The sequence below is a fragment of the Harpia harpyja genome, chromosome Z (assembly GCF_026419915.1).
Source record: "Harpia harpyja isolate bHarHar1 chromosome Z, bHarHar1 primary haplotype, whole genome shotgun sequence".
NCBI lineage: Eukaryota > Metazoa > Chordata > Aves > Accipitriformes > Accipitridae > Harpia > Harpia harpyja.
In genome coordinates, this window is record NC_068969.1 from 60,520,079 (window position 1) to 60,547,566 (window position 27,488).

General features: G+C 44.5%; 1 protein-coding gene across 3 annotated transcripts in view; it reads right to left on the reverse strand.

Moving 5' to 3' along the window:
- The window catches only part of TRABD2A (TraB domain containing 2A), an 81,531-nt gene that overhangs the window by 22,452 nt on the left and 31,591 nt on the right, over positions 1–27,488 (reverse strand). For 2 of the 3 annotated variants that reach the window (XM_052777466.1, XM_052777464.1), the window contains exons 3-4: positions 4,360–4,506; positions 2,017–2,191 (exon numbers count right to left, since the gene is read on the reverse strand). In XM_052777466.1, coding sequence (XP_052633426.1) covers positions 2,017–2,191; positions 4,360–4,506 — 322 coding nt within the window. The remainder of the gene's footprint in view (positions 1–2,016; positions 2,192–4,359; positions 4,507–27,488) is intronic. The other variant, XM_052777467.1, reaches the window with a different exon arrangement.

Genomic DNA, 27,488 nt, shown 5'->3' on the forward strand with positions numbered 1-27,488 from the left:
GAGCACGCCTGGTGCTTGGAGATCAAGCCATGTGCACATAAGCCACAGATCAAGGGTATTCATACAGGCCCAAGGCTCCAGGCAATTCTGCAGTGTAACAGTGTTGGGTGAATCCTAACTCTGCTCTACTGGAAGAGGCAATCAGGAGACAAAAAAGGGGGCAACTGGGAAAAGGAAAATAATAAGAAGGAGGAAAGCAAGAATCCAGAAAACTCGGGAAGGATTTCAGTACTATCATGAAGGTTGAGAACAAGAGAGATTGTGAAGGGCAGGGATCTGTCCTGCTCCCGCAGTGATTCTGGGCTCTGGGACAGAGCTGTGCACAGTAATGACAATGAAGACAGCCTGGGGCAGAAAGGTGGGAAGAGAAGGAAATTGATGGGAGGGGAGACAAATGACACAAAAGCATTTTAAACACATGTGATTTGTCCAATGCAGCTGTCCAATGGGATGCAGGGGGTGTGCACAAGGAGGGGAAGAGGCTCTCCTCTCTCAAAGGATCCTCCTCCTGGGACAGGGCAGACTCAAAGTGACAATTGCACCTGCATCTGTCCATTTGTGTGGGCTGCTCATCACTCAGTTGTGACCCAGTTACTGGAGCCCCAACATCTGTGACTAGCCTCCTGACAGAAGACAAGCTACCTGCAACTGACGCAGCTGGCACTGAGGGCTGACACTGGTCAGGAACATCAGTCCGGCAGGGACAAGGGTGATCAGAACAACAGCAGTGGAGTACAGCAAAGCCCTGATCTTAGCTTAGAGACAGACAGACATGACCAATATCTACATAACCTACACTGGCTTCACTGTCCTTCATGACAGGGAATTGCACAGAGCAGTGATACTGCAGGAAGATAACACATTACAATCTTCACGCATGCCTGAACAGACATTATCAGCCACCTTTCATTACCTTTCTGCCCTCACACACAGGACCCTTGTTATGATAAGTTTGTAACCACAACTCCCTGCTGCAAGTGAGGAGATTCTCACAGACTTCGAATACCAATGCTTTTAGAGTGTTTAAGTAAATATTTTCCTTGCCTTGACTAGATCTTCCATCATCACTAAAGCAGTAACCACTGAGACTGGAAAACATCACATGGATCCTGACACCAGTTTCAGCTCTCCCCCTTCCCAAGGCCCATAAGGTTTATGGTGGTGGGGATGCGATACTTCTCTGGGAATCAACACCTGTCTTTTCAAACACCAATCCTCGCTTATTCCTTTCCCTGGAGCTAGAACAAAGGATGGGAGTCATGGCAAACCAATCCTGTTTACACCCTTGATCCAGCTCTAGTCTGAAGTGTGGGTGTTAACCTCACTGAGTTTGATGAGCTGCTTGATGTGCCTATAGATTCCTGCTGGCTACTAAGGGGCAGAAAATGGAGTAGGTTTTCCCCAGCTGGGCCCAATACTCTGCTCTAAAATAGTGGCAGACACAATTTCGTAGTAGTTGTGGAAGCACAGTGAAAGAGGGAAGGAGCTGCAGCTGGAATAGAAAGGTGAAAGTGTGCCTTCCCCTCCCTTTGCATTTATTGAACCCCTTAGATTCACACAATTTGGCATATTATTCTTTTGGATGTGCTCTTGAAAGGTTTATTCAAGCACTGGTGCAACCTGTGACTTGCTACGTTTCATCTCAGCTCCCTATTTCTCCCATCTTTCTGTCGTGGTTGGCCACACCATAAACACACATGTCTAAGAACTGTTCCTTTTGTGTATGCACTGTAGTTGGTTCAGTATCTTTGGCTATGCATATAACAAATAAGTCTGTAACTAATAAATATTGCAATCAATGCATACACTGTGAGCTTTTTGCATACTGAAGAAAAACAGTCTCGTACACTGAAAAAGTCTTCCTACTAGGGTTCAACTATGAGGGCAAAGCTGTGTTCTGTGTCCACCATGGTAAAAAGTTTAAAGAAGAGTCAGTGCTGAGGCAAACATTTGTAAAAAGCTTCTAATGGCCATGGGAAGAATGTGTTCAGGTTGTAGAACACCTCAATCACATACCAGCTCCAAATGCAAAGAAGAAACTCTTGTCTGGGTACTCTTCCAGCAGGTCCTTCACCCGCCTGCCCATTCGCTCATTTCGCTTGTAGATGAGCTCCTGACGGAAGTAGCTGTCTATCTCTTGGGCAGTAATGCGTTCATGGGCTGGAAGTGTAGCATTAATGAAATTTGGGACCTAAGGTAGGAAAAAAAAATGTCTTCATGAAAGGGGCATTTATTTCACAGGCAGCCATCATGCACAGGCATTTTGCTCCATCACTGAATGTGGCAATTGCCTTGTCCCTCAAGGCACATCCAGTATGACAAAACCCAAAGAAAGCTAAAAAATTACTCAGCAAACTTCAAATATGCATAGTGCTTCTTTCCTCTCAACATATAATTCATAAACCAGCCAGCTGAATTTTTTTTGGTGCAAAGTCAACAAATGCTCTCAGTTTGCCACATGGTAGATCCCAAATCCTGATTGCTCAGCTGAAGAAAGTAAATGTTTGTCCCTGGCTATCTTTAGCTACATACCTCTTCCTTAAACTGCGATAGGTATGACATAACTATAATGATAATTGCACTCTTCTAAGAGAGTTTGACTCAGGCTGTCAAAGAATAACTGCAATTTGAACTAGTTAACAAAAACTTCCCCAAACTTTCCAGAAGAAAGAGGGCCAGATTTTGTCAGGAAAGACAGTATTACCACCTCCAATTCCCCTGTCCTCAAGGTATCTTTTAAAATACTGGCTTCCTCCCCTGGGGCCCCTAGGACAGCTGTGGCTGCATGCTACCCTGAGCTCTTGCTACTGGAGGGAAACGTGGGTCTGGAGTTGCAGCCATCCTGGCTTCTTGACAAGTAGCTTTGGGCATTGCAGCTATGGGGACTGCTAAGGAAAGGGCCTACAAGCAGTGGTTTCTGGGGAGCAGAGCCACTACACCAAGTGCTTTCACTTGCAAGGCTGCAGCAGCTGAAGAGGCTCTGGAGCCACTCAGAAACTATTACCGACTGTTTCCAAAGTGTTCTTAGCCCACAGTGGGTCATCTACTGGGCAAGTATGGGGTCAAATACAATTTACAGAGAAGTTCTGCTTAAAAACATAAGCTGATAGTGTTGGAGACTATTACTACTCAGCTCTGTTGTGAGGGAGAGCGCTCTGCAGTGGAGTTCCTCATGTGAGTAAAGGGCAGTTGCTCCCTCAGACACACACATGTCTCAGCAAGAGCTGCTCTCTCCAAGGACCTTAAAGCAATGCCAGCTGTCTGCAGTCTGTAACACCTCAGCAGAATAGTGATGCAGCATCTGTATGCTCTTATAGTGCTGGCCTCCTCTGAGAAGCCCTTTGAAATCTACAAATGAAGTGCACTGTGTAAGAGCTAAGCAGTGTTAATGACCAGGTTGCCTGCACATGCAGGCTGAGGGGTGTGCAGGACGGGAAGGTAACAACACGCGCGCAAAGCTCAGTGCCGGGGAAGCAAGGGTTAGTACAACAGTATTCCCAGCTCTGCAGCACTGCACTGTATATATCAAAAGGCCATAGGAAAATGGTTATTCAGCAGGGAAAGCCCAGGTACCAACACCCACTTGTTCAGCACTGTGAGGCTAGAGCCTATGCTTTCATTGATGTGCATGAATTGCCAGGCAGTACCCCATGGACAAGAATAGAGAGGCCTGATGTCTCAGTCTGAGGTTAGCTAATCTAACAGCCCAAACAGGCCAAATTGGTCCCTGCTGGGCATTTTCTCGTGGTTTAAAGATCAGAGCATTGCATTCCACTGTGCTGCTTAGGAAACCGTCTCCATAAACCAAGTCTGTGAGGCCTCAGAAGGTTTTCTTTTCCTTAACATTCAGTCTAAATCTATCTTTTCTTTGTTTCACTCGATTTCTCTTCTTTGGGCCTTGACCACAGTACACAATCATAGTGATAGGGGACATTAAAAAGCTTGTAACTTGCCCAGCCTTACACAAGCGTCCAAGTCACGAGTGCATTTCTCCAAAAGAGCCTGCTGCTGCTCTCTGTTGGTGCTAAGGTCACTCATACCTAAGCTAGCGTAATTCCACAGGATCCTTAAGAAAATAAAGGATTAAGTCGTAGAGCTTTGACGCTAAAGCAAACACGGCACTCGTCCAAAAGCGAAAGCCAGGTGTGCCTTTGCTGCTTGAGTGCAGCAAGACAGGGGTGAGGTGGTGCAGACTCCTGGGACAGGAGGCGCAGGAAAGCAGATGCACCAGAAAGCCAGCAACATGCCCTTGGCCCTCACCTGCAAAGGGCCTGCCTGAGGAGAGACAAGTGTGAGTGAGACAGGGATTAGCACTACGGGGACATGTGCGTAGTAAAGGGCTGCAGTGGCAAGACTCACTTGAGAAGTGTCATGGTTGAAGATGATGGAGCTGAGGTCCCCACAGTTGTAATGCTTGATAAGGTCTTCTGTCGTATAGGGGATCTGGAAACTGCCTGCTCGGAGGCTCTCCTGCTGCAAGAGAGTCTGATTCAAAGCAAAGACCACCTGAGGGAGGGGGAGAGGGAGGAAAAGACAGAGTTCCTGGTGAGTTCTTGTCTCGCCCCTTGAGAAGGTCACAGACATATAACTGCCTGCCAAGGGCTCTCTGAAGCTGCTGCCGCTCCAAGCACGCCAGTCCACATGTTGCCAACCCGTGCCTCTGCCAGGTCTGCAGATACTCACACCTCAGGTCCCCCAGGCCTGCTCATAGGGAACTGACTCACCACACGTAACTCCAGGAGGTTTTGCCCCTGATGTGATTAATACAGAAGATACAAAGGGGCAGACTGAAACAGGGGCAATCTTGCTCCCCTAGACGACAGTTTGCCTGACCACCATAGAGCCATACGGCCTGACGGGCTCCTATCCCCACAGCTCCTCAGCCACTTACCTAACTAAATTAAGCACAGCTTATTTTGCCCTTTCTTCCTCACCCACAAAGAACATTAATGCTGTCGTCTCCTGCTTTGTGTCTCCTTCTCCCACCCACCCAGCTTATTTCAGGCAGGAATGGCTCTCTGGAGCAGGCCAGGGAAGCATGGCAGCTGCCAGGGGACATAGGCAGCCACCCTCCCTGCAGGCGAAGTCTGAGGACAGCAGCCCTGCAGCTGCCCAGCAGTCTCCCCTGCTGACTGCCTCCGCAGGCACGGGGGCTGCCACTGCCTGTGCCTCCTCTCCTCCTCGACCTTCACCTGGGAATGTAAACACTTCCATTCCTTTCGCCTCAAGCTGAACCAGTGTGGCTGCCACAGCTCCTACTCCCAGGGAGCCTCTCCCTTGAACGGAAAGGGACAAGATCAGCAGAGGTGTCCTCCGGGTGTTGCTGCTTCCCCACCTCCAGCACAGCATGGCTCTCCGGGGTGGCGGCCTCAGGACCTGACCCAGAGAGAGCTGCAGCTCCAGCTGCCTCCCGCCTGGGGCAATGAACACCCCATGAGGATGACCGCCACTTAAAAGGCACAGGAGAGCCATCTGAGCAACAGTTGACAGGGGCCTCTGGAGCCAAACAGGCAATGCAGCACCTCTGTACCTCTCCCTCACTGCTCCAGCAGCTGCAGCAGGCAGCCACCAAGCCCCAGAAAGGCAGGGAGCCAAGGAAGCACTTGGGGCAAAAACCCCCCAGGCTGAGCATGGGATGCAGTGGGCACACTGGTGGGGCGTGGAGCTGGCTACTCGCCTGCGCAGACAGCAGCTCTCGGTCAGCATGTGGCAAGTAAAACACTACCATCTCTCCTGAATGCACACTCAAGCTACCGCTGGTTTGCACAGCAAGACTAGACAACTGCAACATGCCTTCCTACTACCTACTGGCTTGGGTTTTTTATTTCTAAAGGCCGTAAGCTGTGAGATATTGCTGCGGTCTTGAAACACATTTCAAAAGTTACTCCCGGGAGGGTTATTTTCCAAGCTCTGGTGACTCTGCAGCCTGATGAGGGCTCTGTGTAATTAACTCCTCCTTGATATTTGCCTCGAACACCATTAAAAGCACTCTGGAACTGGAGGTATGCACCAACACCATGAAACTCACACATGAATAAGCATACTCTTAATGTACAGAGATTATGTGAACCAAATCTTGGGATTACAGGACAGGGCAGATGTGGGAACAAACAGGTGCAATTTGCTGTCCTCCAGCACACCAATTTGTCTCCTGCAGAAAGGTGCAGGTCCCACTAAACTTGAAATCACGCTGTCCCCACTACAGCTAGAGCTGCCTGTCTGGATCCAAACCACTGTGTATTTAACCAAATATGAAAGCACATAACTTAGCATTAGTTCTGGAAGGGTGTTCATGAATAGAAACATTAACTGCCATCTCATGTTTTTTAAAAGGGCAAGAATTCACTTTGTTGGTACTAACTACACCGGATTAAAAGAATACTTGCAGGTAGACACTCAGGACAGTTACATCAAACTAACCAATGGCCATCTTGCAAAGGAACTCTGTTTAATTTGGAGGTAAATTGAACAAAAACAAATTGAAGCTAATTTATGTCTGAACAAAAGTTTGCATGCAGGCTGGGGTTTATTGTACTCCAAAGCCATCGTTTTCCATTTGTTTGGCTTCACTTCCGACACAGAGAAGCCCTAATGGATGTTAATGACCAGACAAGATCCACTGAGAGACAAGCCAAATCCATGCTGAAAATGTGGGATTTCTACAGCCAGGACTGATAGGTTATGCCAGGAAATTCTCGTATGTACAATCAGTCCAGCCAAAAGCACTTCCATGGGAATGGATTTTGTAAGTTGACTACCATAGTGGCATCCACTTGGACAATTTACCATTACAGCAATATGGCCCTTTCTAGACTCTGCAGCCTCTGAAACAATGACCAGACAGTCCCTGTCCACAGAGCAGGAATAAGACCTGCGACGGTCTCCTGAGCTGGTCAGGTAGCTCTGACTCAATGTAGAGTAAGCACATCAAAGAGGCTTTGCAATTTTTACCATTTGATTTTCATCCAAAGACAAACCAGCGGAGGGTAACCGGCTTCTGTGGAGAAAACACCAGCCTGCCGGGCGAGACGTGTGAACAAAGCAAATCTTCCTCTCTCTGCTGTACTCCCACAGCCTGCACTCCTGCTGTCACTTGCTCTGCATGCTACCCTCTGCTCCATGCACATCTCTTCCCTCCTCCCTTGCAGTGAGCTTCAGGTGGAACAGATTCAGTCTCTCCTCCAAACAGATTCTGGCCTGGACCACAGCAGCAGGATCGAGCCACACAGGCATCTTCCTTCCTTGTGCCCACCCACTGGCCATGAGAAACTAGCACACAGTAAACTGCAAACAGCTAAATAAATCTATCTCAAGAGCATGGTTTAAAACCACAATGACTACCTGCATTTATGGAGGATTACCACACATATTTATACAGAAATACGGGCAACTCACCCCCTGCCCCCTCATATCTTTAATCTCACTGCTGGCATGACACAAAGCTGTCCTCATGAGGCAGCTTTAGCAGCTGTCTGGTCTTTGCTAAGAGTACATCTTTCTGGTGTGGAGGTAGGAGAGTTGATACGGGACACGTGAAGAAATCTCAGGATGGCAGCAGCTGAAGGACTTGCCTGCCCAGCTGTGGAAGCACAAGACCTTTCACAATGAGGTGGTTCATGTTTCACTGCAAAGAACAAACAGTGTGCACGTTCACTGCCCAAGACTCTTATACCCCATCCCAACCACAGCTGCCTGGGGATGGAGCATCCATAGCCCAGTCGGTGGGTTTGCATGGCACTGCATGGGCTGTTTTCTTTTGGCACAGACTACAGAGGGCTGTTCCCTGCCAGGTCAGACTTCCCCATGAGCAACGTCTTTCCCAATTTGGATCTAGAGCTGCATCCTATCACTGTGCATGGCACCTGAGAGAGAAGTCACACAAGAACCACCTGAAGCCCACCCAGAGAGGGGACTTTCACCTTGGCATTGTGAGTGACAGAAGTTTTCTCAGCTCCTTTGATAACAGCAGCAGCAGCTCAAGTCTCTTTGCACCATTCTCAACCACAGCCCAAGCACTGGGAGCAAGAAAAGTCAAGATACGACAAATGGGCAGAAATCAAAAGAGCATCAACGATGTCCTTGACGATTAGCGCTCTCTAATGAGTTACAGTAACTCATGTTATTGGGCTTTGCACAGCTGGAGGGCAGGAGATGCTGTTGCCAAAAATACTCTCCACATCAGCTGGTCTGAACAGAATGGTGGCATCTGCTGGAAGGGGATCATGGCACACCTACTGAACAACTACACAGCATTATGATTTGGCATCGGTGTGTGTGTAGAGCCTGTCAAAGGAACATGATAGCTTCTCTCCATTTCTGTATCACGTGTACGTTCTTAGGGGAACTGTAACTCCCCAGCAGAAACAGAAGGGGTGTGGGGGTAAAAAGCTGTTTGCAGTACCAGGTGTTGCTTAAAGCTGTGCCCTGGTAAGAAGGTTATCTTCAGTAAATAGTAATGGATAAACACTGTCAGGATCTCAAGAGCAGGATGATTCCTGAACCTACTGTTCTTAAAGGATTTAATGTGCTGAGGTGGGTCTTGCTCAGAGGCTGGTAACTTATCTGTCATTATTTCTCAAAGAAAACATTAGACTAGGTGCAAAGTGATATTTAAGAAAGACCACAGCCATCAAACTCTGCAGACTGGATCCCAGTCTTGTTTACCAGATCTGAAAAGCTGAAGAAAGTCAACAGAGCATGAGAAGCAGGGACCAGATCAGCAGTTGATCTGCAGCTGCTATATTTGCTTGGCACTAATACTGCTTGCCTTCCTAGCTCCCCATTCAATCCTGCAGTCCTTTCGTTTCTAGTAAGTCCATGGAGTTAAGAAGATAACAGAAAAGAAGGAAAGGTTGAAGAGAAATTTTCAGTTTTGCTTAGAAATCAAAATCAAGAACTCGTGCTGAGCTGAGCTGAACTTCTCCAACAGGTGGTACAGAAAGTACGCATCTGTCTTCCAGGTATCTCTTGCACTGCACTCTCTTACTAATTCCAAAATCTTTCCTACGTTGGAATCCACAGAAATCACTCCACATTCACTCTCCTTGCAAAACTATTCTTCCCTACCTCACACCTCCCTGCCCCCTTTCCCCCCCCCCCAGCAACTCTATCCTACTCTGCTCCATTAAGTGTATTCATACTAGCATCAAAGCATCTCCTGAAAAGATGTATTCGGAGAACAAAAGTAACAAGTTTATTAGAAAGGGATTTTTTTCCTCCCACCTCCTATTTCCACTGTGATCTCTCTGTCTTCCCCCAACCCTCTCCCTTTTTGTACTGTGGAAAAAATCGATTAAGCTCTCTGGTATACATATTGCTGCAAGCCTCATTCTCCTCCTGGAGATTTCTTCAGCTGTCAGGAGACACTTGTCCCCTTTGCTAGCATTGTTGGAGTGGCCTGCTAGGCTGAGGGGGTGGGGAAAAGGGGGTTAGAGCCCGGCAGATGCCTTTTTTGTCAAAGACAAAAGACCCCCTGCCATCCTCTCCACTTTTCAGCACTTTCATCCACATTGGATCAAAGAGCTATTCTGCATATGAAAGGAACCTGGCATTATGCGCCTCAAATTAGCCTATCGCCATCCCGCTAGCCTCCAAGTCTTCCCAACAAAAGCCCTCACATCTGTTCCATCATTTGCCTCATCTTCTGGTTTTTTTTCTCTCAGCTCTCAGTTTTTGAGGGCCATTCAGCCCCTTGAATTATAGTCTGGGGGAGCATCTTCCTTGCTCTGGGATCGCTCAGCCGGACAATTTGCTTTTAATTGTCTTAAGGAGTCATGGGCTGCTTTGGGCCCTTCCCAGCAACTAACTGCATCCATTCAGCCTCTTCAGCCAATTCTTTCCCTCTTCGTCCTCCTGCTCAAAAGCATGTTTCCCTCCTTGCTCTTCACCTGGAGGAGACCATTGCTTCTCCAGGCCAGCGAACACTACTGCCCCAAATCAAAGCGAGCCTCAAATCAAAGGCATCGCGACTATGAAAGTCAATAATCCTCCTTTGTCATGGTAATGGTCCAGCAGGCCAAGTGCTGAGAAGAAAGCGGGATTCCCACTCCAATGTGACGCAGCTCCTTAGATGTCTGGTGCCCGTGCCTCAGCTGCCTTCGAGGCAGAAAGTTGGGACTGGCATTCTCAGAGCCTGGAAACCTGAACCCACCTGCCATGAGGAGCCCTGCAAACACCAGCCTGAGCACACAGGCAGGAGAAGTCTGATTTTGGCAGGTGCCGAGGATACCAATAGGAGATTTAACCCACCATCTGCAGCCTTCAGTGGAGCCTAAGTCACTTTCAGGGCTGTTGCACCAGATGAGATGCTCTCTGTGGCCCCTGCAACAAGCTTTTGTAAAGAAGAGAGAAAAAAGGAAGCAACTTCCCAAACTTGGACCACTTTTGTGAGAAAGATTGGATTCAGATGACTAGAAGAGACAGGTTATCCGAGGGACTCGCCCAGAGGACAAGAGACGAACATTACAAGAAGTCACTGAAACAAAAGGAAATGTAAAATATTTGTATGCAAATTCACAAGTCAACCCTTCTCCAACTAGGAGCTATGAAAACAAGGGATTTCCAATAATTTATCAGGCACTTTTGAAGCAGTGAATGAATTTATCATCCTCCTCTTGATGCAGGAGGGTGGTAGATAGTGCTGAAACAGACAAACTCTGCTTACAGCACTTCTGGAAGAAGTGCAACTCATTTACTTGTAACAGACTGCATTAATACGTAGCCTTTTGCCTGATTAATTTACACCGATTTACAAGCTTTTATGTTTCCACTGACAGCAGGAGAAATAAACACCCCACTAGGTGCTAATGTGGAATAAGACCAGGAGTGGAACAGATTGTTCCCATTTCACAGGTCAGCTTGCAGTTCACAGCTGGACACCTCCACGACCTCTCTGGGACTTGCTCCTGTCTTTCTGCAGGGCTAATAGTGTGGCTATGAACCTGCTGCTGCACCTCATCCCTCAGAGCTCTCAATCTAAGCGCTCACTGGGGTTCTTCCTCATGCTGCAGGAATGCCTGAAGCTTTTGTGAAGCTCATCCTTGTGTGCAAAATCTTTGCTCTGTGCTAGAAATGAACTGGTGATGCACGTTTGCATGTTACTAGAGAAGGATTAAACTTTTTAATTCGACCTTTGTTAAGGATTTTGTAAACATTAGCAAAGCTTGTTTTTAAAACCTTCACAAATCAAACCTTCATCAGATACATTTTTACCTCATCAAACAGAACTAGGGACTAGCCTTTTGTGTAATTTTCAGGTTTCTACAGTCCTGAACTGAAGTTCAAAGCAAAAAGTGGAATTTCAATACATTACACTTAGAACTCCTACCTGTCTCCTACGCAGCATTTCTTCAGTTAGCAATGTCCAGCTTGTTTTGGATTAGCATTCCGATGTAGCTCCTAAACTCAGGTCAAGACCAGACTTGGGAACAGTGAACCAAATGAAAAAGAGTTACTAGCAATCCAGATTTTTCTTAAGGTATGCCCACTTTCCAATTTACAGGACTGTCTAACCAGTATACTAGTAGTAAGGGTTTCTTTCTTTTGCATAATTATTTATTTTACAAGACACTTAACACAGCCATCTCAAAATTGTATTAAAATAACAGAGTTGCAAAGCAAAAAATCTGAAGTTAGGGCTCCTTGGGCTGCAACTGGCTATACTTTTAAAATTCAACGCCTGCAATTAATGTTTTGTTTGTTTTGTTTTAAAAAAAAAAAAACACCTTCTACTAAATTATGAGTTGCTTTAGTCCACCTCCTCTTCATTCTTTTCCACTGGATACTCTTATTAAATTTAGTGGAAGCAAAACTAAAATACTGAGGTTACCAAAGCAAACGGCTTTTTTTTTTTTTTTTTTAAACTTTTAAACAACCGTACAGGAAAATTCTCTTAGAAAGGAAACAATTTGGCTGTCCAAACTGTAGAAATGATGTAAAAAAATTAGAAACTATGAAGACATCACTGTGTCTACCACTGTAAGGAGTAAGCTACTAACACAGCCAAAGCTCAACCTACCTCCACAGCTTCAAGGACAACATTTAGTAGTAGTTTTTATCTTCCTAAAACACAATCACTGAAACTAAACAAACTTGGTATTGATGACCTGGGATTTGGCCTCCAGTTTTCTTTCACTCAACCACAGATGCTCTTTGGAATGCTGCTAGATGAAAGAAAAAGCCTTACAGGTCCCCTCTTGCCTGCATTGATTATTTTTTCACTTGTCCTCTCTACCACAGGCTATGCATAGCTTAGGACTAAACTTGACAGCAGTTTGGGAGATTGCTAGAAGTAGCATGTCTTAGAAAAGCAGAATACTGAAGTTTGAAATAACTCTCACTAGTTCTTGTGCACTTTTTTTGGTGGAATGGAATAATTCAGAAAAGAAACTTTTCATTGGCTTGAGTGCTTCCCTCTCCTTCTGTAAAACTGATGTACATTACTTGCATAATTCATGTAAGCATGAGCAAATCAAGACTACAAAGTTAATAGAGTAAACAATCTAGCCTTGCAATGTGATGAACAAGGTCAGACAGTTATCGTATGCCTTCTGGTAACCATGCAACAAGGTACTTTGGATTTTCTTGAAGTTCTGCCAGCTGGGAAAGCATGTTCCATATAAAACACTCAGCATTGATAAAAAATTTTCCACTCAACAGAACAATTTGTCTAGGACTCTGGCTGCTGTTCCAAACAGAACAACAACTTTGAACCAGTGTTTATGTCAAAAGCAACTTGGAGCATCTTTAAGAGAAGCTTCTGGCTTCCAAATGGAGCACAGCAGAGCAAGATGACCTTTTCAAGGTACAGTGGTGAAAGGGAGAGTTTATATTAGTGGTAGACTTGCCAAGAAAAACCTCAGACAAGAACTGCTGAAATGGGCCGTAGCTGGTTTCAGGCAGATCAGAGGCTGGAAGTTCTCAGTGCAAAAAGCTTTCCAAAAGGAATAGCTGACAAAATTTTCACATAGTGAAACACAGGCCTAAATCTGTGCTGTTCCCAGTAACTGTGAGCTCAGCCACACAGAAAAATTAGTGTATCCCAAGGTAGTGTGAGAATTTACAAGCCACCAGCTGTTCTATGCAAACCTCCTGAGAGGATGTTCTTGGAATGAGCCAGCTGGCTCCACTGCCAGACAGCACCTCCCCTCACCTCCCAGGCTGTCCACATTGGGACCACTGGTCATGTCCTACTTTAGCCAACACACCGAGCTGCCTTTGTGGAAAAATCTGAAATACTCTGATTTTCAGACCCATGAAAACCCACCTGCTGCCAATGCAATCAGGAAACTGCTGGGCGTTTGGCACTTCTGAAAGATAGGCTGTTTATTGTTAAAAAGTATCTGGGTTTTTTGTTTTGTTTTTCTCTTTCAGTTTTGTTCTTGAAAGGGATTGCTGCATGCCAACAAGGACCCCTCAGGAATTTTAAGTGACTGCCTAAGTTCAACTGCTTTGCAAGAAATCTCACAGATCAGGTAAGCTATTGCTTTGAAAGGATGGAATATTGTAACTTGTGGACTTCTGTGCCAGTTTCAATGCATCCAGAGCCAGAAGAAAGGATTCTTATTTCCCCTGCTAAACCCAAGACTTAGCCACTGTACAACAGGCCTTTATTATTTTCCTTACCCTGCTGACTACATTTTTTGAAAAGGTATTAAATCACGAAAAAGTAACTGCAGTCCATCAAAATATGAAGTCAGAAGGATGCTAGCTCAAATTGGATTGCAATAGCTTTGTAATAGGCATCTACCAACACTGCCACTTGGAACAGATTGGAACAAAAAGCGTAACAGAAAAATTAGCTGAAGATTTTGTCAGGCAAGAAAGCCATGGAGTACCTCTGAACTCATACCTTTCAGACTAACTGAACAGAGATTTCTTAATCATCTCAGTGAACAGGGTAGACAGCAGTCCCAACAATGAGCTAACCCAGTCGCCTTTAGCGCTTTTGAGCCCTAGATAGTCAAATCATTTTGTTAATGGCCAGGGCAGGTCACCTTCCCCACAGCAGTTCCAGCACATGGTCACACACACTCTCTGTCACAGTAAGTGTCCTGGATAAACATTTGCTCAAGGACCCCTGAGAAAGCGGAGGTATCTGCCAAGAGCTCATCATTTTCACAAAGTCACCAGGTTTACAAAAGTCTCACTGTTAAGATTAAAAAGGCCTAAGATGAGCAGGAAGGCTCTGGGGTGTGATGAAATGTGGTAGTAAAACAAGAACAAAGCATGGCAAGATTTATCTCATGGTCATGTTATACTTTGGCCTTGGAAGGGAACACCTGGGTAGTTTTCCTAGGCTAGAGAGGGCAATTCTTTTTCAGAAGTTATGTGGAAAGTTGTGGTAGCAACTCAACCAGCAACTCCATGTATGGAAAAATGCAAGAATATATTGGCTTAAGGTCTGTAACTTTCAGCACCAAAGCAAAAAGCTCTGGTGCACTCAGAATTGTGCAAAAAATTTTAAAGGCATAATGGGATGTGAATTACCATTCTCCAAATCCAGTTTTGGAAATAACAGACAATATTGTACAACAGCAGTTGCTTGGTGAGTATCTGCTAAAACTGTGACAGAAACAAAACAATAAGCAGGTAACCAGGGCAATAAAATTCAAGTGGCTGAACTGTTCGTCCTCCCCAAGAAGGTAAATTCTGCTAAGCTGTACTTTAAGACTAATGGGATCTTTCCCAGGGATTCCCGAGTAATTTAGTTCCATTTTTTGGACAACAAACCCTCTAGAAAGCCTGTACAGCACAGGCATGAGGCTTGCATTCCAAAAAGCCTAGTCTGAAAACTTAAGCTTGAATGAGAGCACACCACATACAAGGTCTTGGGTTAAGCTACATTTCTACTATCCACCCCAAATATCTGCAGCAGGATGCCTACCTCATGCATTACACCTCCCTCCTGCATCATTACACATTTACACATTGTTACTAAGGTGCATCTTCCCTATGTCAAGCAACATCTACTGGAACTCCTTATGCTCATGTCTCTTCAGTCAAAATCTGAGATGCAGCTCGACAAGCCATGTGTCTATGCAGTGTTGTGACACTGGGTTAAGGATTAAAAGAGTTCAGTGATTACCTCACTCTGGATTGTGACACAGAACAGATAACAAAAAGAAGCTATCCATCCCTTCAAATACACTACATATCTCCCCCATAAAGCTCCTACAGGTTTTTTTTAAATATTCATGGAAGGACTAAAATGCTATCCCCAAACCCATATACAAGGAAAATAAACTTGGCATTGAGAATCTTGTGTCAAAATCGAACAGACAGAAGAAACAATCTCTTACATTCATGAACTCCTACAAATTCCTCATTTTATCATCTTGGGAAAAATGCTGCCCTGTTGGTATTTCTGATCAGTCTTCATCTTTAACCTTTCTAACTAGAAACAATTCTTAAGACAAACTTGCCTCCTTAGAACAGGACATCTGGTATTTGCTACCCTGCAACGTGTGATCCCCAAATTAGGAAGCAACACTCTTTCACCACAGTCATTAACAGTGAGGGACCCCACTGGACTACCTCGTGTTGCAGCTCAATGGCAGCTCAACCCAGCCCTTCTCAAAGACTACACACACCAGTATGCCACAATACACAATGCATCCTTATGTTGGTGTGTTTTTCCACCACACCCTATCAGGATTCTGTTTCTAAATTGGTGCTCATTTGCCCTTCAAAGCAACCCTAGCTCCAAATCTCCCCTTCCTTTCTAGTAGCTACTCTTTTCCCAGGGGCATTAGCTTGCTTTTTTACTTGAGCTCATCTTTGGGGTTTTTTTGCCTCCTTACACATGAGCAGGATAGGGAACTCACTGACAACAGAGAAATGTCAATATTACCTCTTCCCTAATTTTTCCAGACATAGCAGTATTTCAGCTTGGAAGAAAAGCCCATGAGAGCCCTGCTGGTGTAGGAATCTTCCTAGACATTGCCCTAAGAACACCCATCCAAAAACATTCATCAATCAATACCAGACATGAGTTGCTCCCAATGATGCCATTTTTCCAGGCTTTGCACCATTCATGATTAAACACAACTAAACACAAACCTACCAGGACAACAGAGATTTCCTGTTCAGAACATGGCATATTTATTATGTTGTTAAACACACTTGGTGTTGAAAAGTAAATTCACATCAAACAAACATTTTGTTAGGGAACCTTACACAGAAGAACATCTATTTGTGACAGATAAAACAAGGAATGAAATCACCATCCCTCAAGAACAGCATTTCAAACTCTTGTATAAATCCCCCGAAAACTGAAATGCAGTCAAACCTCCAGAAACTGCTGAGCAGTTTAATTGGAATTAATGCAAAAAGGAAATTTAAGTTTCCTAAGAGGTTTTGGAAGCCCCTGGAAGTTTGGCACATCAACCCCACTGTGATCTTTCTGAGCCCAGTGGAGATCTATAAACTACTGTGGGTACACACATGAATTCCAAGGATAGAGGACATTAAAGCCTTTTGTCATGTGCATGCACACTACTGTCAAAAAAAATCAGTCCTAACCAGCTACAGTCTTCCAGCTGAGCAGTGCTGCAAATTATGTGTAACACTCTTGCGAGCGTCTCACTTCATTGTTTCTACTCTGCTTCTTGCACTCAGAAATAGAATTTTGCACTGTATGAGCACATTGAGCTGGTTCTGATACATTGGCTGAAGCCTCTCTTCCTACTGCACAAACCTGAGCTCTACTTAAGTTCCCTTCCTTTACTGTTCCAAGCCCCCTCTTCCAGACTTAGTCTTCCTCTTCTGCTTGTTTGTGTGCGACCTGCTGGCATTCAACTTGATTGCATAACTATCCAAATAAGCCCCTGAGTCAGTTAAAGTGCCCTTGGTGGGCTGGAGACCTGACAAGCTCGGCCAGAACTCACTCAGTTAACCGCTCCCAGTTTTTGCTGCTCCAAAGGTGGGGAGGAGAAGGGTAGGATCCATTCCTGGTGGTCACAGGCTCAGTGCTCGACCTTATATGCTAAGTGCTGTCACATTAGCTTTTCATAATCAGGCTATCTGTACCTCCCAGACTCAACGGCAATAGGTGTCAATATTTCAGTATCAAATTCGAGTTGCAACGGTGATGCATCAGATTCTTCTAACATGACAGTACTGATGCTCTGCCAGTTGACAAGAAGCATTGAGAAGTGAAGTGCTTCCACACCCAACCGTAAATGGTGAGAGTGAGATCCAAGGGAGACAACTCATTCCCTTAGTATGTCCTCTGGTCAGCATCAAAGCTTAGTACCAAACCCAGAACCCTAATCCTTTGCAGCCTCTACTGCAACCACCTTCTACAACCCCTTCCAGTAGACCTTTCAGATGAAGTGGACAGCACTGCTACCTGACAAGTGTCCTGCTCGTCTAATGTGCACACCAGGAAAGTGTGAGTTTACAAACATAAAAATAGCAGCACCACTGGTCAAGAGGTGCAAACCTGAGTCATACACCAGGCTCACAGCTAGTATGTCAACTTGCATATACATTCCTAAACATTTCAAACCAAAACTTGAAGGCTGTACATTCTGGCAAATAACTCCCTCATTCCCTATCCTTGGCTATGGGAACTGACAAGCCACCCCAGCTCTGGGTCATGGGACTTCTCCCAAGTTCTCTTTTTGCAAGAAAGATAATCAAATGTCAATCCAAATCATAGTTCCATTCTAAGTCTGTCTGCTAGAGATATCCAGCTTCTGCTGGGACTATCTCACCCCTCTGCTGAGGCCCTTAAAAAATATTATTAGCACCTTTGTTTTGCATCTAGGAAGGAACATACAGACAATTTTACTTATGGTCCAGTTAATCCAGCCCCATGTTTTCAGTTCACTCAGCGATCACATAATTCTGGTCCAGAGGCTGTCGAAGTTTTGTCAGCACAATCTTTTATCTTGAATGACCTCATGATACTCAAAAGCCACTGGGCCAACCCTCAGTACATTGTGTCAAGGATGTATTTGGTGCAGCTCAGTGTTTATTTAAATTTTGGTCAGACAGACCAGTCATCCAAGGACATCAGATGATGGTCCATGGAAATGACTGCACATTTTAAAGCCATCATCAAAAACTAGACCCAAGCAATCATGAAATAAAAATAATTAACACTAGCATAACCTAGCATATTTTTCTCTGCTGATGGACTTGTTGCAACAGCACTGCACAAGGTGGCCTGCAATTCTCCAGCACCAGAAAGGGCTATTCAATTTCAACTTAAAATAGCTGAAAAACTCTGTTTGGTATGAATGCTGCCATGTTTGATCTTTTGTTACATATCAAAATGGTTTTAATTCAAACTTTCTGGTTAACAATTTCCAAGGATATGTGTTTATCTTTTTAAAGGCTGTTACTACATTTGCGTAATCCAGTTTTCTTGGATCTCCCTTGTTCTCCATGAATGTTCAAAAAGGCTAGCTAGCAGTTCATGGTATCCTGTGCTAGCTCCTTTAAAAGCCTTGGCTGTGTGTCATCTGGTTCTGCTGGTTTTGAAATGGTTAGTTTTACCAGGTATCCTCTCACCCTCCCCTCATCAATAACTTGACAGCTAAACCAACATCAGTTCTATTATTTTCCTGATGGTCCATAACAGCACTGGTCTTCACTAAAATATTTGCTTGCTTCAGCCTTTCTGCCATCCTCGGATACTCCAAAGCTTTTCTTTTGAGAGCTGCTCTCTTTTTATTTTCCTTTCCTACCTCCACAGATTTTGTTCCCCTGCTGCAAAATGGTGCAATGAGTATCTCTGCATCACAAGGGACTTGGCACCAGTGCAGACATGCTGGTGGAGAGTTCTCAGAAAATCTGGCCACCAGAAAACCCATTTTAAACCACTTCTTGGTTCTGCCCACTCCATTTTCTTATCACACTTATTAGACTGCACAGGTTTATCCACCCTAGAAGCAATTTCTTTAACAAGTCAAGTTAAAAGTGCTGGATTTAAATCAGCACAAATCTGTACAGTCAATTTCCTTCATTTGGAAGGGAACACAAGCAACAAAGCATCAGCTGCAGCAATAACTGTTTTGGTTAAACCCAGAAAGTCCTCCGAAACTTTTCCATGATTTTGAATGGCAGCTAGACATTTACAGGCTACTCAAGAGGGGTGGGAGGGGGCAGTAGAAGGGAAGTCCCACATCTGCATCTGTAAAGTTTTTTTACTGTCTTTTAAATTCCTAACTGCTGACACAAGAAAATACCTCTGCTTTTGTCATGAGGGCCTTCATCCTCAGTCCTGTTCTCTTTAAAAACCCCGTAATAGAGAACGGGACGTCTTTCAAAGGTGTTGGCAAGCACTACAGCTAACACACAAAAGAAGCCTTTGCAGAAAGCACACACTCTAGGCCGGGGCGGGGGGGCGGGGGTGTGGAACCCAAACAGACCAAATGCTACCGTCGAGTTCCCTTTTCACAAAGAGTGACTGGACGGGTGCACCAAGCCTGCTGAAACAGCTCACCAGGAAATACCAGAAACTTGGACCATGGGCTGGCTGCTGGCCCTAACACTTCTAACTGCAAAGGTCCTCCTCCTCCTCTGCAGATGTGAAATAACATGATCTCAGACACACTGCTACAGCTGTTTAGGGTAGAGCTCCCAAAACATTTGCTGCTACTCTTTCCACATAGCAACGCATGCCAAACATGGACTTCAGCTAGAGTGTGCATACAGCCCTGTGCTACTAGCCACGGCTGTACCACGGCTTGGGGAGTCTGTAGTCACGCAGGTCTTGTTACCTATGCAGCACTGCAAAAAGTCAGATACCATGATCCAAGCACTCTGTCCAGGATCGCTGCACAAACTAGTACAGCTGAGTGCACTAAAACATCATAATCCTTCCACATTTCATTTTATTCTTGATAACGTTCTAACACTATTTAATAAGTATTTCCTACCCAGCAAAAGCTTCTGGGATTTACTACATTAATGGAATGAATGTGTAATTACAATTCATTTGCAACATTTCTGACAAATGTGGCCTCAAGTCTGTTGTATCTCTTGAGCTTCCAAACCAAAAGGGCACTGAAGTCAACGGACTTTTCATACTTACAAACAGGCAATATGTTTAAGCAAGCTAATTCATGATGTCTTCCAAGGATAGGGGTTCCTACTGCAAACTGAATGTGCCTTTCTGTAATAGGCTAAGGAGCTCAAAGTAATAAAATTGATTGCGAACTCCTGACTCTCTACCTCAGTACAGGAGCTACAGGAAAGGATGAAGAAACTGGCTTAATCAATTCAGAATAGAGAAGCCCAAGGAAGGAGACAGGAGTCACCACAGTTCACCCTGCCTACAAAAAGGTGGTTAACAAAGGAAAAGGACATCAAATTGTGGTCCACAGCTTGGGGACGACAAGAAGACATCAGTACAGCTTGCAACAGCAAGTGTTTTAGGTACCGGGGGAAACTAAGATGGGAAGGAATGAAGCAGGAATGGATTCTCCAGAGTCACTGTACAGTCTCTACCACTGGATTTAAGACACCATTAGCCTCATTTCCCAGGCATCTTTTTGGTGTACTTCTGCCTTGGGACAATAAGATGGATTAGGTTTCTGCAGCTTCAGCAAGTCTTTTTAGCTGTCATAACCAAATGCTCACATGCTACAAATAACTGCTTCTTCAGGTAAGAAGACAATAACTGCAGACAGAGAGACACATTTCTGTTACGAAAGTCTGAGTGTGCTCAGCAGAGCACACCTAGTCCTCCTGCCACTGAGCTCCCACCACACCTTTTAACTCCCTATCAGCCACTCAAATGGTTTCCCTGATAGCCATGAGGTTAAGGCTGTCTCCTGTCTTTAGGACCCTGTGCATAGGGGATGCCTTGACTTGGCCTGCTAATGTTTTCTACTGTACATTTCTGTGTTGCAACATACATGTGATAGTTTTTCAGGCTTTAACGCCTAAACCATCATCTGCTTACCATCCTCCTCAGGCTGTATTTTTAAGGAAAGGATGCTCAAAAAATGGCTCATTTCAGACAGTACAGTAAGTAAAATACTAGGTACTACCTGTGTCCAGCCAATCAGAGGCAAAAAGGAAGCAAGCTCTGTTTTTATAAACCGCATTAGAAAGCGCAGACAAAAAACAAGCAAGGCACCTCAAACTGGCATTTCCTGCTATAGTAGTATCAGTTGAATTGTTCGAGTCCATCTCCATTTTGAACTGACATAATACTTGAAGATTTTCTCTTTTTAAAATGTTTGTTGCCTTACTTTCCCAGTTATCTCTGCAATGTTCCCCATCTTCTAGACCTAGCTACTTTGCCCAGAACTTTCTTGTTTCAAGTGATACCTGAATATTGGATCTTTCCAGCACTGGAAAACTGAGCACTGAAATGAAGCCAACAGTCGTACTAACCGACAGGTTGCTCCAATCTCTAGGTTTTTTTGCATATTTGTGTCTCCCTATTTAAAAAGTTCCAGATGTTGCTGTATGACGAAACTGACACTGGCTAAAGAACAGAATATTGTACACACAATAATTAAGAGCCATCTAGTATGGGGGGAAATAAATGTATGCAGAGGAAAAGTCAGTGTCCAAAATAATAAAATAATCTTCCTGAAGATTAATTTCTGAGAAGACAGGCTATGGAGAAGCATACTTTCCCTGGTAAATGTGTTAAAAATTGGTAAACCCACAAGATCTGAAATGTTTCTGTTTGTTACATGAAAGAATAATTTCATCTTGGAGATTATCTACATAGTGGTGGTTAGCATTTTCTCCGGATCATGACACCTGGTGACAATAAAATCATCCACAGCATATGAGCTCAGTACCCACAGAAGCGGTCTGCAAACCAGCTCAGTCAGGAATTTTAATAAATGCCAACTGCAAGAAGTTAATTGGTCCTTCAATTTCAATTTTATTAAATTAATTAAATAAATCAGTTTACTGATAAACCTACTTAACATATCAAGTATTGTTGTTAAATTAGCTGTTAATTTAGTTACCGAACAGAAACCATTCGTGCATATCCACAGAGCTCACAGGCCACTCAACTTGTTCCTATAGCACAGACAGACTGACAACGTATTTCCAGCAACCAGAAAAGGTTGCTGAGAGCGTGACTGCAGCCAAGGAACTGCCTTGGTCTCTGCCACGCATGGGTCCCATCCACAAGTCTTTATGGCAGAAGAAAAAAAAAAAACCAAAAAAACAAGTCTCACAAGAAAAGTTATTATTTCCCAGTACTCCAATCCTTCCTGATAAATCACCTCTGCCAAGCCCTGCCCCTCAACTGCACGTCTTTCTCTGATCCTCTTCACACATTTGACCTCGTACTCATGCTCACGTGCACCCACACACTCCGCTTGAACACAAACGTGTACCACCAAGGGAAGTCTGAATGCCGTTTCAGAGCAGTGTTATGGAGCAGCTAAGGCTGCTCCCCAGCACAGGACAGCTCCAACAGAGGTGGATATAGCGCATTCAACTTCCCCCTGAGACTCAGACGTGGTACACAACGCACCCAGCACTAACAGCCAGTCCTAACGCTGCTGAGGCAGAACAGCAGCTGCAAGACTTTACCCACGCTAGCAAGCTTACATTTACATGCACACACACAAAAGCCACAACTGGAGCAGCAGCAGCAGCACCTGAAGCTGCATCCCTAGCACAGACTGCCTGAGGTTTTTACTTGGAGACAGCTAAAAAGCAAGATGAGAATGTGTGCACTATGCAAGCACCTAGATGCCAGTGTTGCCATGCTGCATGGAACCTGGGCAGCAGGTTGAACATCAGAAGGAATAACGGTAACCAGCAATTTGCCCACATTTTGCCATGCTGCCACAAAGCCAGCTCCCACATGCAAGAAGCTTGGTAGCCAGAAGCTTGACACTGTCAGCAGCAATCAGCAGGCTGCAGGAGGAAAGGCTCTTGCTGGAGAGGACTGGCAGGAGAGGCTGCAGAGCAGAAGCAAAAGCCAAGTTTAAATCTTGGTGGCAGATGGGATTTGGTAGGCATGCCTAGTCTTACCATGTGTGCGTGCTTCCCTTGACTGGAATGGCACCAGCCACTCTTACCTTTCCCTGAATCATAGAAGTCACATTATTATGGGAGAAAAAAGCAGACAGAAAAGGATTCTGTGCCATAGCATTTACACAGACCTCAAATTCTCTCCAAAATTGCTTGCAACTTCCAGATATATCCACTAGCCTTCTTTCAGTGTAGACGATAAACTTCGCATTGCCTTCCTCAGTACTGACTTTCAGAGCAATTCACAGGTAGACACTTCCAGTCTTTCCCTACTGCCTTACACAACCAATAACTTGAAAGCCCAGAAGAAATTTGCATACAACAGCTGCATCTTTTAATGACTGCCAAGACAGCAAGCAAACAGGTGCTCTCGGAAATGCTGCACCAAAGGAAATCAAAGCTATTAGAGTTGCAGAACAAGCCCAGGAAGTCAGCACAAGGCATATCCAGCCAGCTTTCTGAAAGTCATAGTGAGATTTTTCAAAACTAGTTCTCCAAAGTCAACCTATGATTAAGTTTCTGTATATAAAGAGACTGCATTTCAAAAATCCTGCATCTCTTTCAGCCCAATTCAAATCATTGGGAGTCAGTACCTCTATAAGAAAATTTAACTTTTACAAACAAATATAATGGGATAACAAATTAAAAATAAATCATTCTGGAACTACCAAAAGGATTTTCAGCTAAGTCGAAGTCCTTCTAGGTCTCCAGTTCTCATAAAATTGAGATTACAGCCACACTGCTATTCAAAACAGACAGATCTTTCCATAGCCTGGAAAATTCCGATGCAAAAAGAAACCCTTTCCCACACACTTTCCCTTGTAACATTAAAAGCCATAGCTGAGAAAATATGATTCCTTGGCCTGGGGCTATGAACAATCCAGTAGGGAGAGAGAATAAGCATCAGCTACCAGGACTGCTGAAGGACCATTTAAGCTGCAGAACTCAAGGACATGGCTTGTCTTCTCCAATTCAGGCTCCCTCCTGTTTTATTTCCTGTAAGGACAATGCTACATCATAACAAAAAGCGTGAACTGTTTGTGCAAAAGGTTCAAATTTCCCTTGATCTGAGTTACACCAAGCCTACGTTTTCAAAAAGCAAAAAAACCCCACCACCCAGGATCACCGGAAGATGTTGGCATCTGTCTCTGTCCATCCTGCTGTCTCTGCTGGAAGCATAATCCATGGAAAAGATACTCAGCAAAGCACTTGCTTTCCCATCCACGACCTTCACCTCTGCTCTAGGCCAAAAAGTATGCTGATGCTTTTCCTTTGCATCCTTGTTACATAGCAACACAGCTGAGAGCAAAGCCAAACCAACAAGAAGCAAAGAGTCTTCTCACCCCCAGGAATCTGAGCAGATACATTGCACTTTCCTAACAGCTGGAAAAATCACTCATTCACAGCTCCTTCTGCAGTGACACTGATGATGGGGCTGTCACAACACAGGCAAAGTAACTGTGAGGAGATTCAGACGTAACATCCTCCTACAAACTGTATCACTGCAAAGAACAAGGGCGCTTAAAATAGCTGCTTCAAAATCCAGCACTATACAGATTTTGGTCTATCCCAGACAGCCCTAATGAGCAAAGGTTTTCAGACACAGACAGAGGACGTAGGAGTCCAAATCCCATTGAGACTAATAGGACTTGTTCTTCTAATCCACTTAGCACTTCCCAAAATCTGCTTCAGCCAAAACATATTTACTTACCTGGCAAACATCACATCCAGGAGCAAAGGGTGTGTTCTGCCTTCACACTGCAAGAAGCCTATAGGAAAATGTACAGGAATTTCAGAAGCACTTACAAGTTACTTCTCAGGTGACATCTGCACTGATTTGCCAGCTGGTGTTTAGCACACGTTGTCAAATGCTCCTCTCTTCAGTTTTGCATCTGCTACAGTACCAGCATTCACTCGGCATCACTCCCTGCACTAAGCACAAACCCACCAACACGACCCATAGGCTTGAACTAAAAGTTACCATTAGCCAGTGTCACTCATTTAACCATGGGAGACAAATCACTCAGGAACATTAGGTTCAGGCCATACAGGAGCATCTGCCAGAAACCGCCCTAATCTGAAGGGAGGTACCCTCCTGCTATTTTTCAACATGCCCATTGGTGATAGAAGTGTGAAATGCTGTTCCAGTCTCCAAAATAATTTATGCTAATCACAGCCCTGAAAATAGAGAAATCCTGGGACATCACCTACCCCTCTCCCCCCACCAGAAGTATATAGAGAGTCACTGTGGTGCAGCACTATGCCCTAAAGTAATTATGTTTTAGCAGATAATCTTCTCAAACATGACAGTCTAATTCCTGCTAGAGGAACAGATATCTATTAAGAGGCAAAACACAATAAATACATGCTACAGCTGGGTCTCTGCAATGGTAGGCTACTGTCAATCCTAATAAAATCTGTGCTAAAATTAAACCAACATAAATTAACAAAATCCACCTTCACTAAATCATTTAATGGCAAAACATTTTTTAAAATGGAAGACATCGCAGACAAGTGTAGCATCACCTGAGGTTAACAGACACTTTAACAGAATAGTGAAGCAAGTAAGCAAAACAACCCTATTCTGGTATTTCCTTTTCTCCTAGGCACTTATTCAGTTGTTGCTTACAGAACAGATATTGTACCCATCCACAAAAGCACATCTGTTGTAATCCTAATGCATGTTTTCTAATTTTTGCCATTCCAAAAAGACATTCTTACCTCCTAGAAGAAAACATTTGAAATCAATTTTAGTAACGTAGCTTCACTGCATGTGAAAAATCTAGACTTACTGGGGGGCTAAATCCACCTTCATTCAAAGCTGTCTGCTACCTCACAATATCTCCTTCAGCTTGCTTTGCAGTAACAACCCCACTTCCACCTCTCTAAAACGCTACCAAAATCGCTTGTTACTACTCAGGAAACTGGATTTTCAAGCTAGAAAGGATCAGCTTCTCAGGAGTCCTTAAAAAAACTGAATGCAGACTGTGACTAAAGCATGAGGACAGGCTATATCCATTTTGGAAAGCCAACAGCAGAAGCAGCATGCTACTACCCCCTCTGTTTCTGTGAACTCTTTTGCTACTGCTATTTCCAAGTACTGGAACAGTGTATTCATTGGACCACCTTCATAACAGCTCTGCACAGCACCGTTAATCCTGATGTTATACAAGGAACAGAAGACACAGAAGAAGCAGGAAGGCAGTGGCAAGGCTGGGAATTAAGGCCCAGTCCTCCTATTATAAGGTTTCAGCCTAGAGACACTAGGCTCTTTTTCCATCACATACCATGCCATGGCATCCTTCAAAGGAAAAGAATGCTTTTACCAAAAAACCCCAAATGGTAGTCCTAGAAATTGTCTCTTCCAAACCATCATCAAGACTACATTTGACAGGATTTTTTTCAAACTGAGGGCTGGCTCCCTGACCTTTTGACAAAACTTATAGTAGAAAAGAGTCCACCTCAAATCCTCAGAGCAAACCTAGTCAAAGCCCTCTACGGAACTGCCAGTGAGGAATTACAGTGCTGCCACAGAGCTGGCCCACAAAAAAAAGATGGGTGAGACGTGGAGGGCACTACACCACGTTGTCATGCTGAACAAGATACATGGAAGTCCACAGGAGCACAACAGCATCTGCTTCCCCTCTAGCCCACAGAGGGGCTGTGGACTACCTGTTTGCAGAAACCTGCCTCCAGCCACCACTTGCAAGTAAAGCTCTCCGTGTTTCTCCTAATTACCAAAGCCTCTAGACCTTGTTTTGCATGCTCTGCTTGGCATCCTTGTACACCTCCTCTGGGCTCAGCCTCCTTTCATTTTTACCTGGTGGCCACTCTCTGGTATGTGTCAGAACTAATCACTCTGAGGAGACAAACACAGAGAGAGGTAAGGGAGAAGAGACCACGCAACCAGATGTCCTGACACGCAGAGTATGTGTTTGGCGCATCTGATCCTTCCTCTCCTACTTCACACACTCCAGTCCTACGACAGCATAGGTGCGCTATACTCTTCTCTTTTCAAGGGCAGATGCATTTTGCAACAGTAGGGCACTTGCAAAACATACCACATTGCAGTGCCGGGCCCAGGCCAGCCTAGATTATAAGTGAATAGTTAAGCTGGATATGTCAGCATGCTGTTCCTCTGACCGTATTACAGTGAGCTAATTATCCAATAGCATTTGTTACACTCCGATTCACTCCTTTATGGGACTGCATCTTTGTCATCTTGTCCTGGTTGAACAGGAGGGAAAGTTGCTAGCCAGGCCTCGGCTGGATGCACCAACTGCTACCAGCTCACCTGCTGCAGGGAATTCAAGGCCTACTTGCTGCTCTTGTGCAACCACATTGCATCCCAGCCGGCTAGTGAAATGCTACACTGCTTGCCTGCAGCAGACAAAATAAAAGGTAGAAAACAGCCACCTTAGAGGATACTAAACCTAGAAGACATTTAAGAAGAGGCCAACACTTATTTAATTCAGCTGACCTGATTCACATGCTTTGACCTGTTTGAACAGGTAACA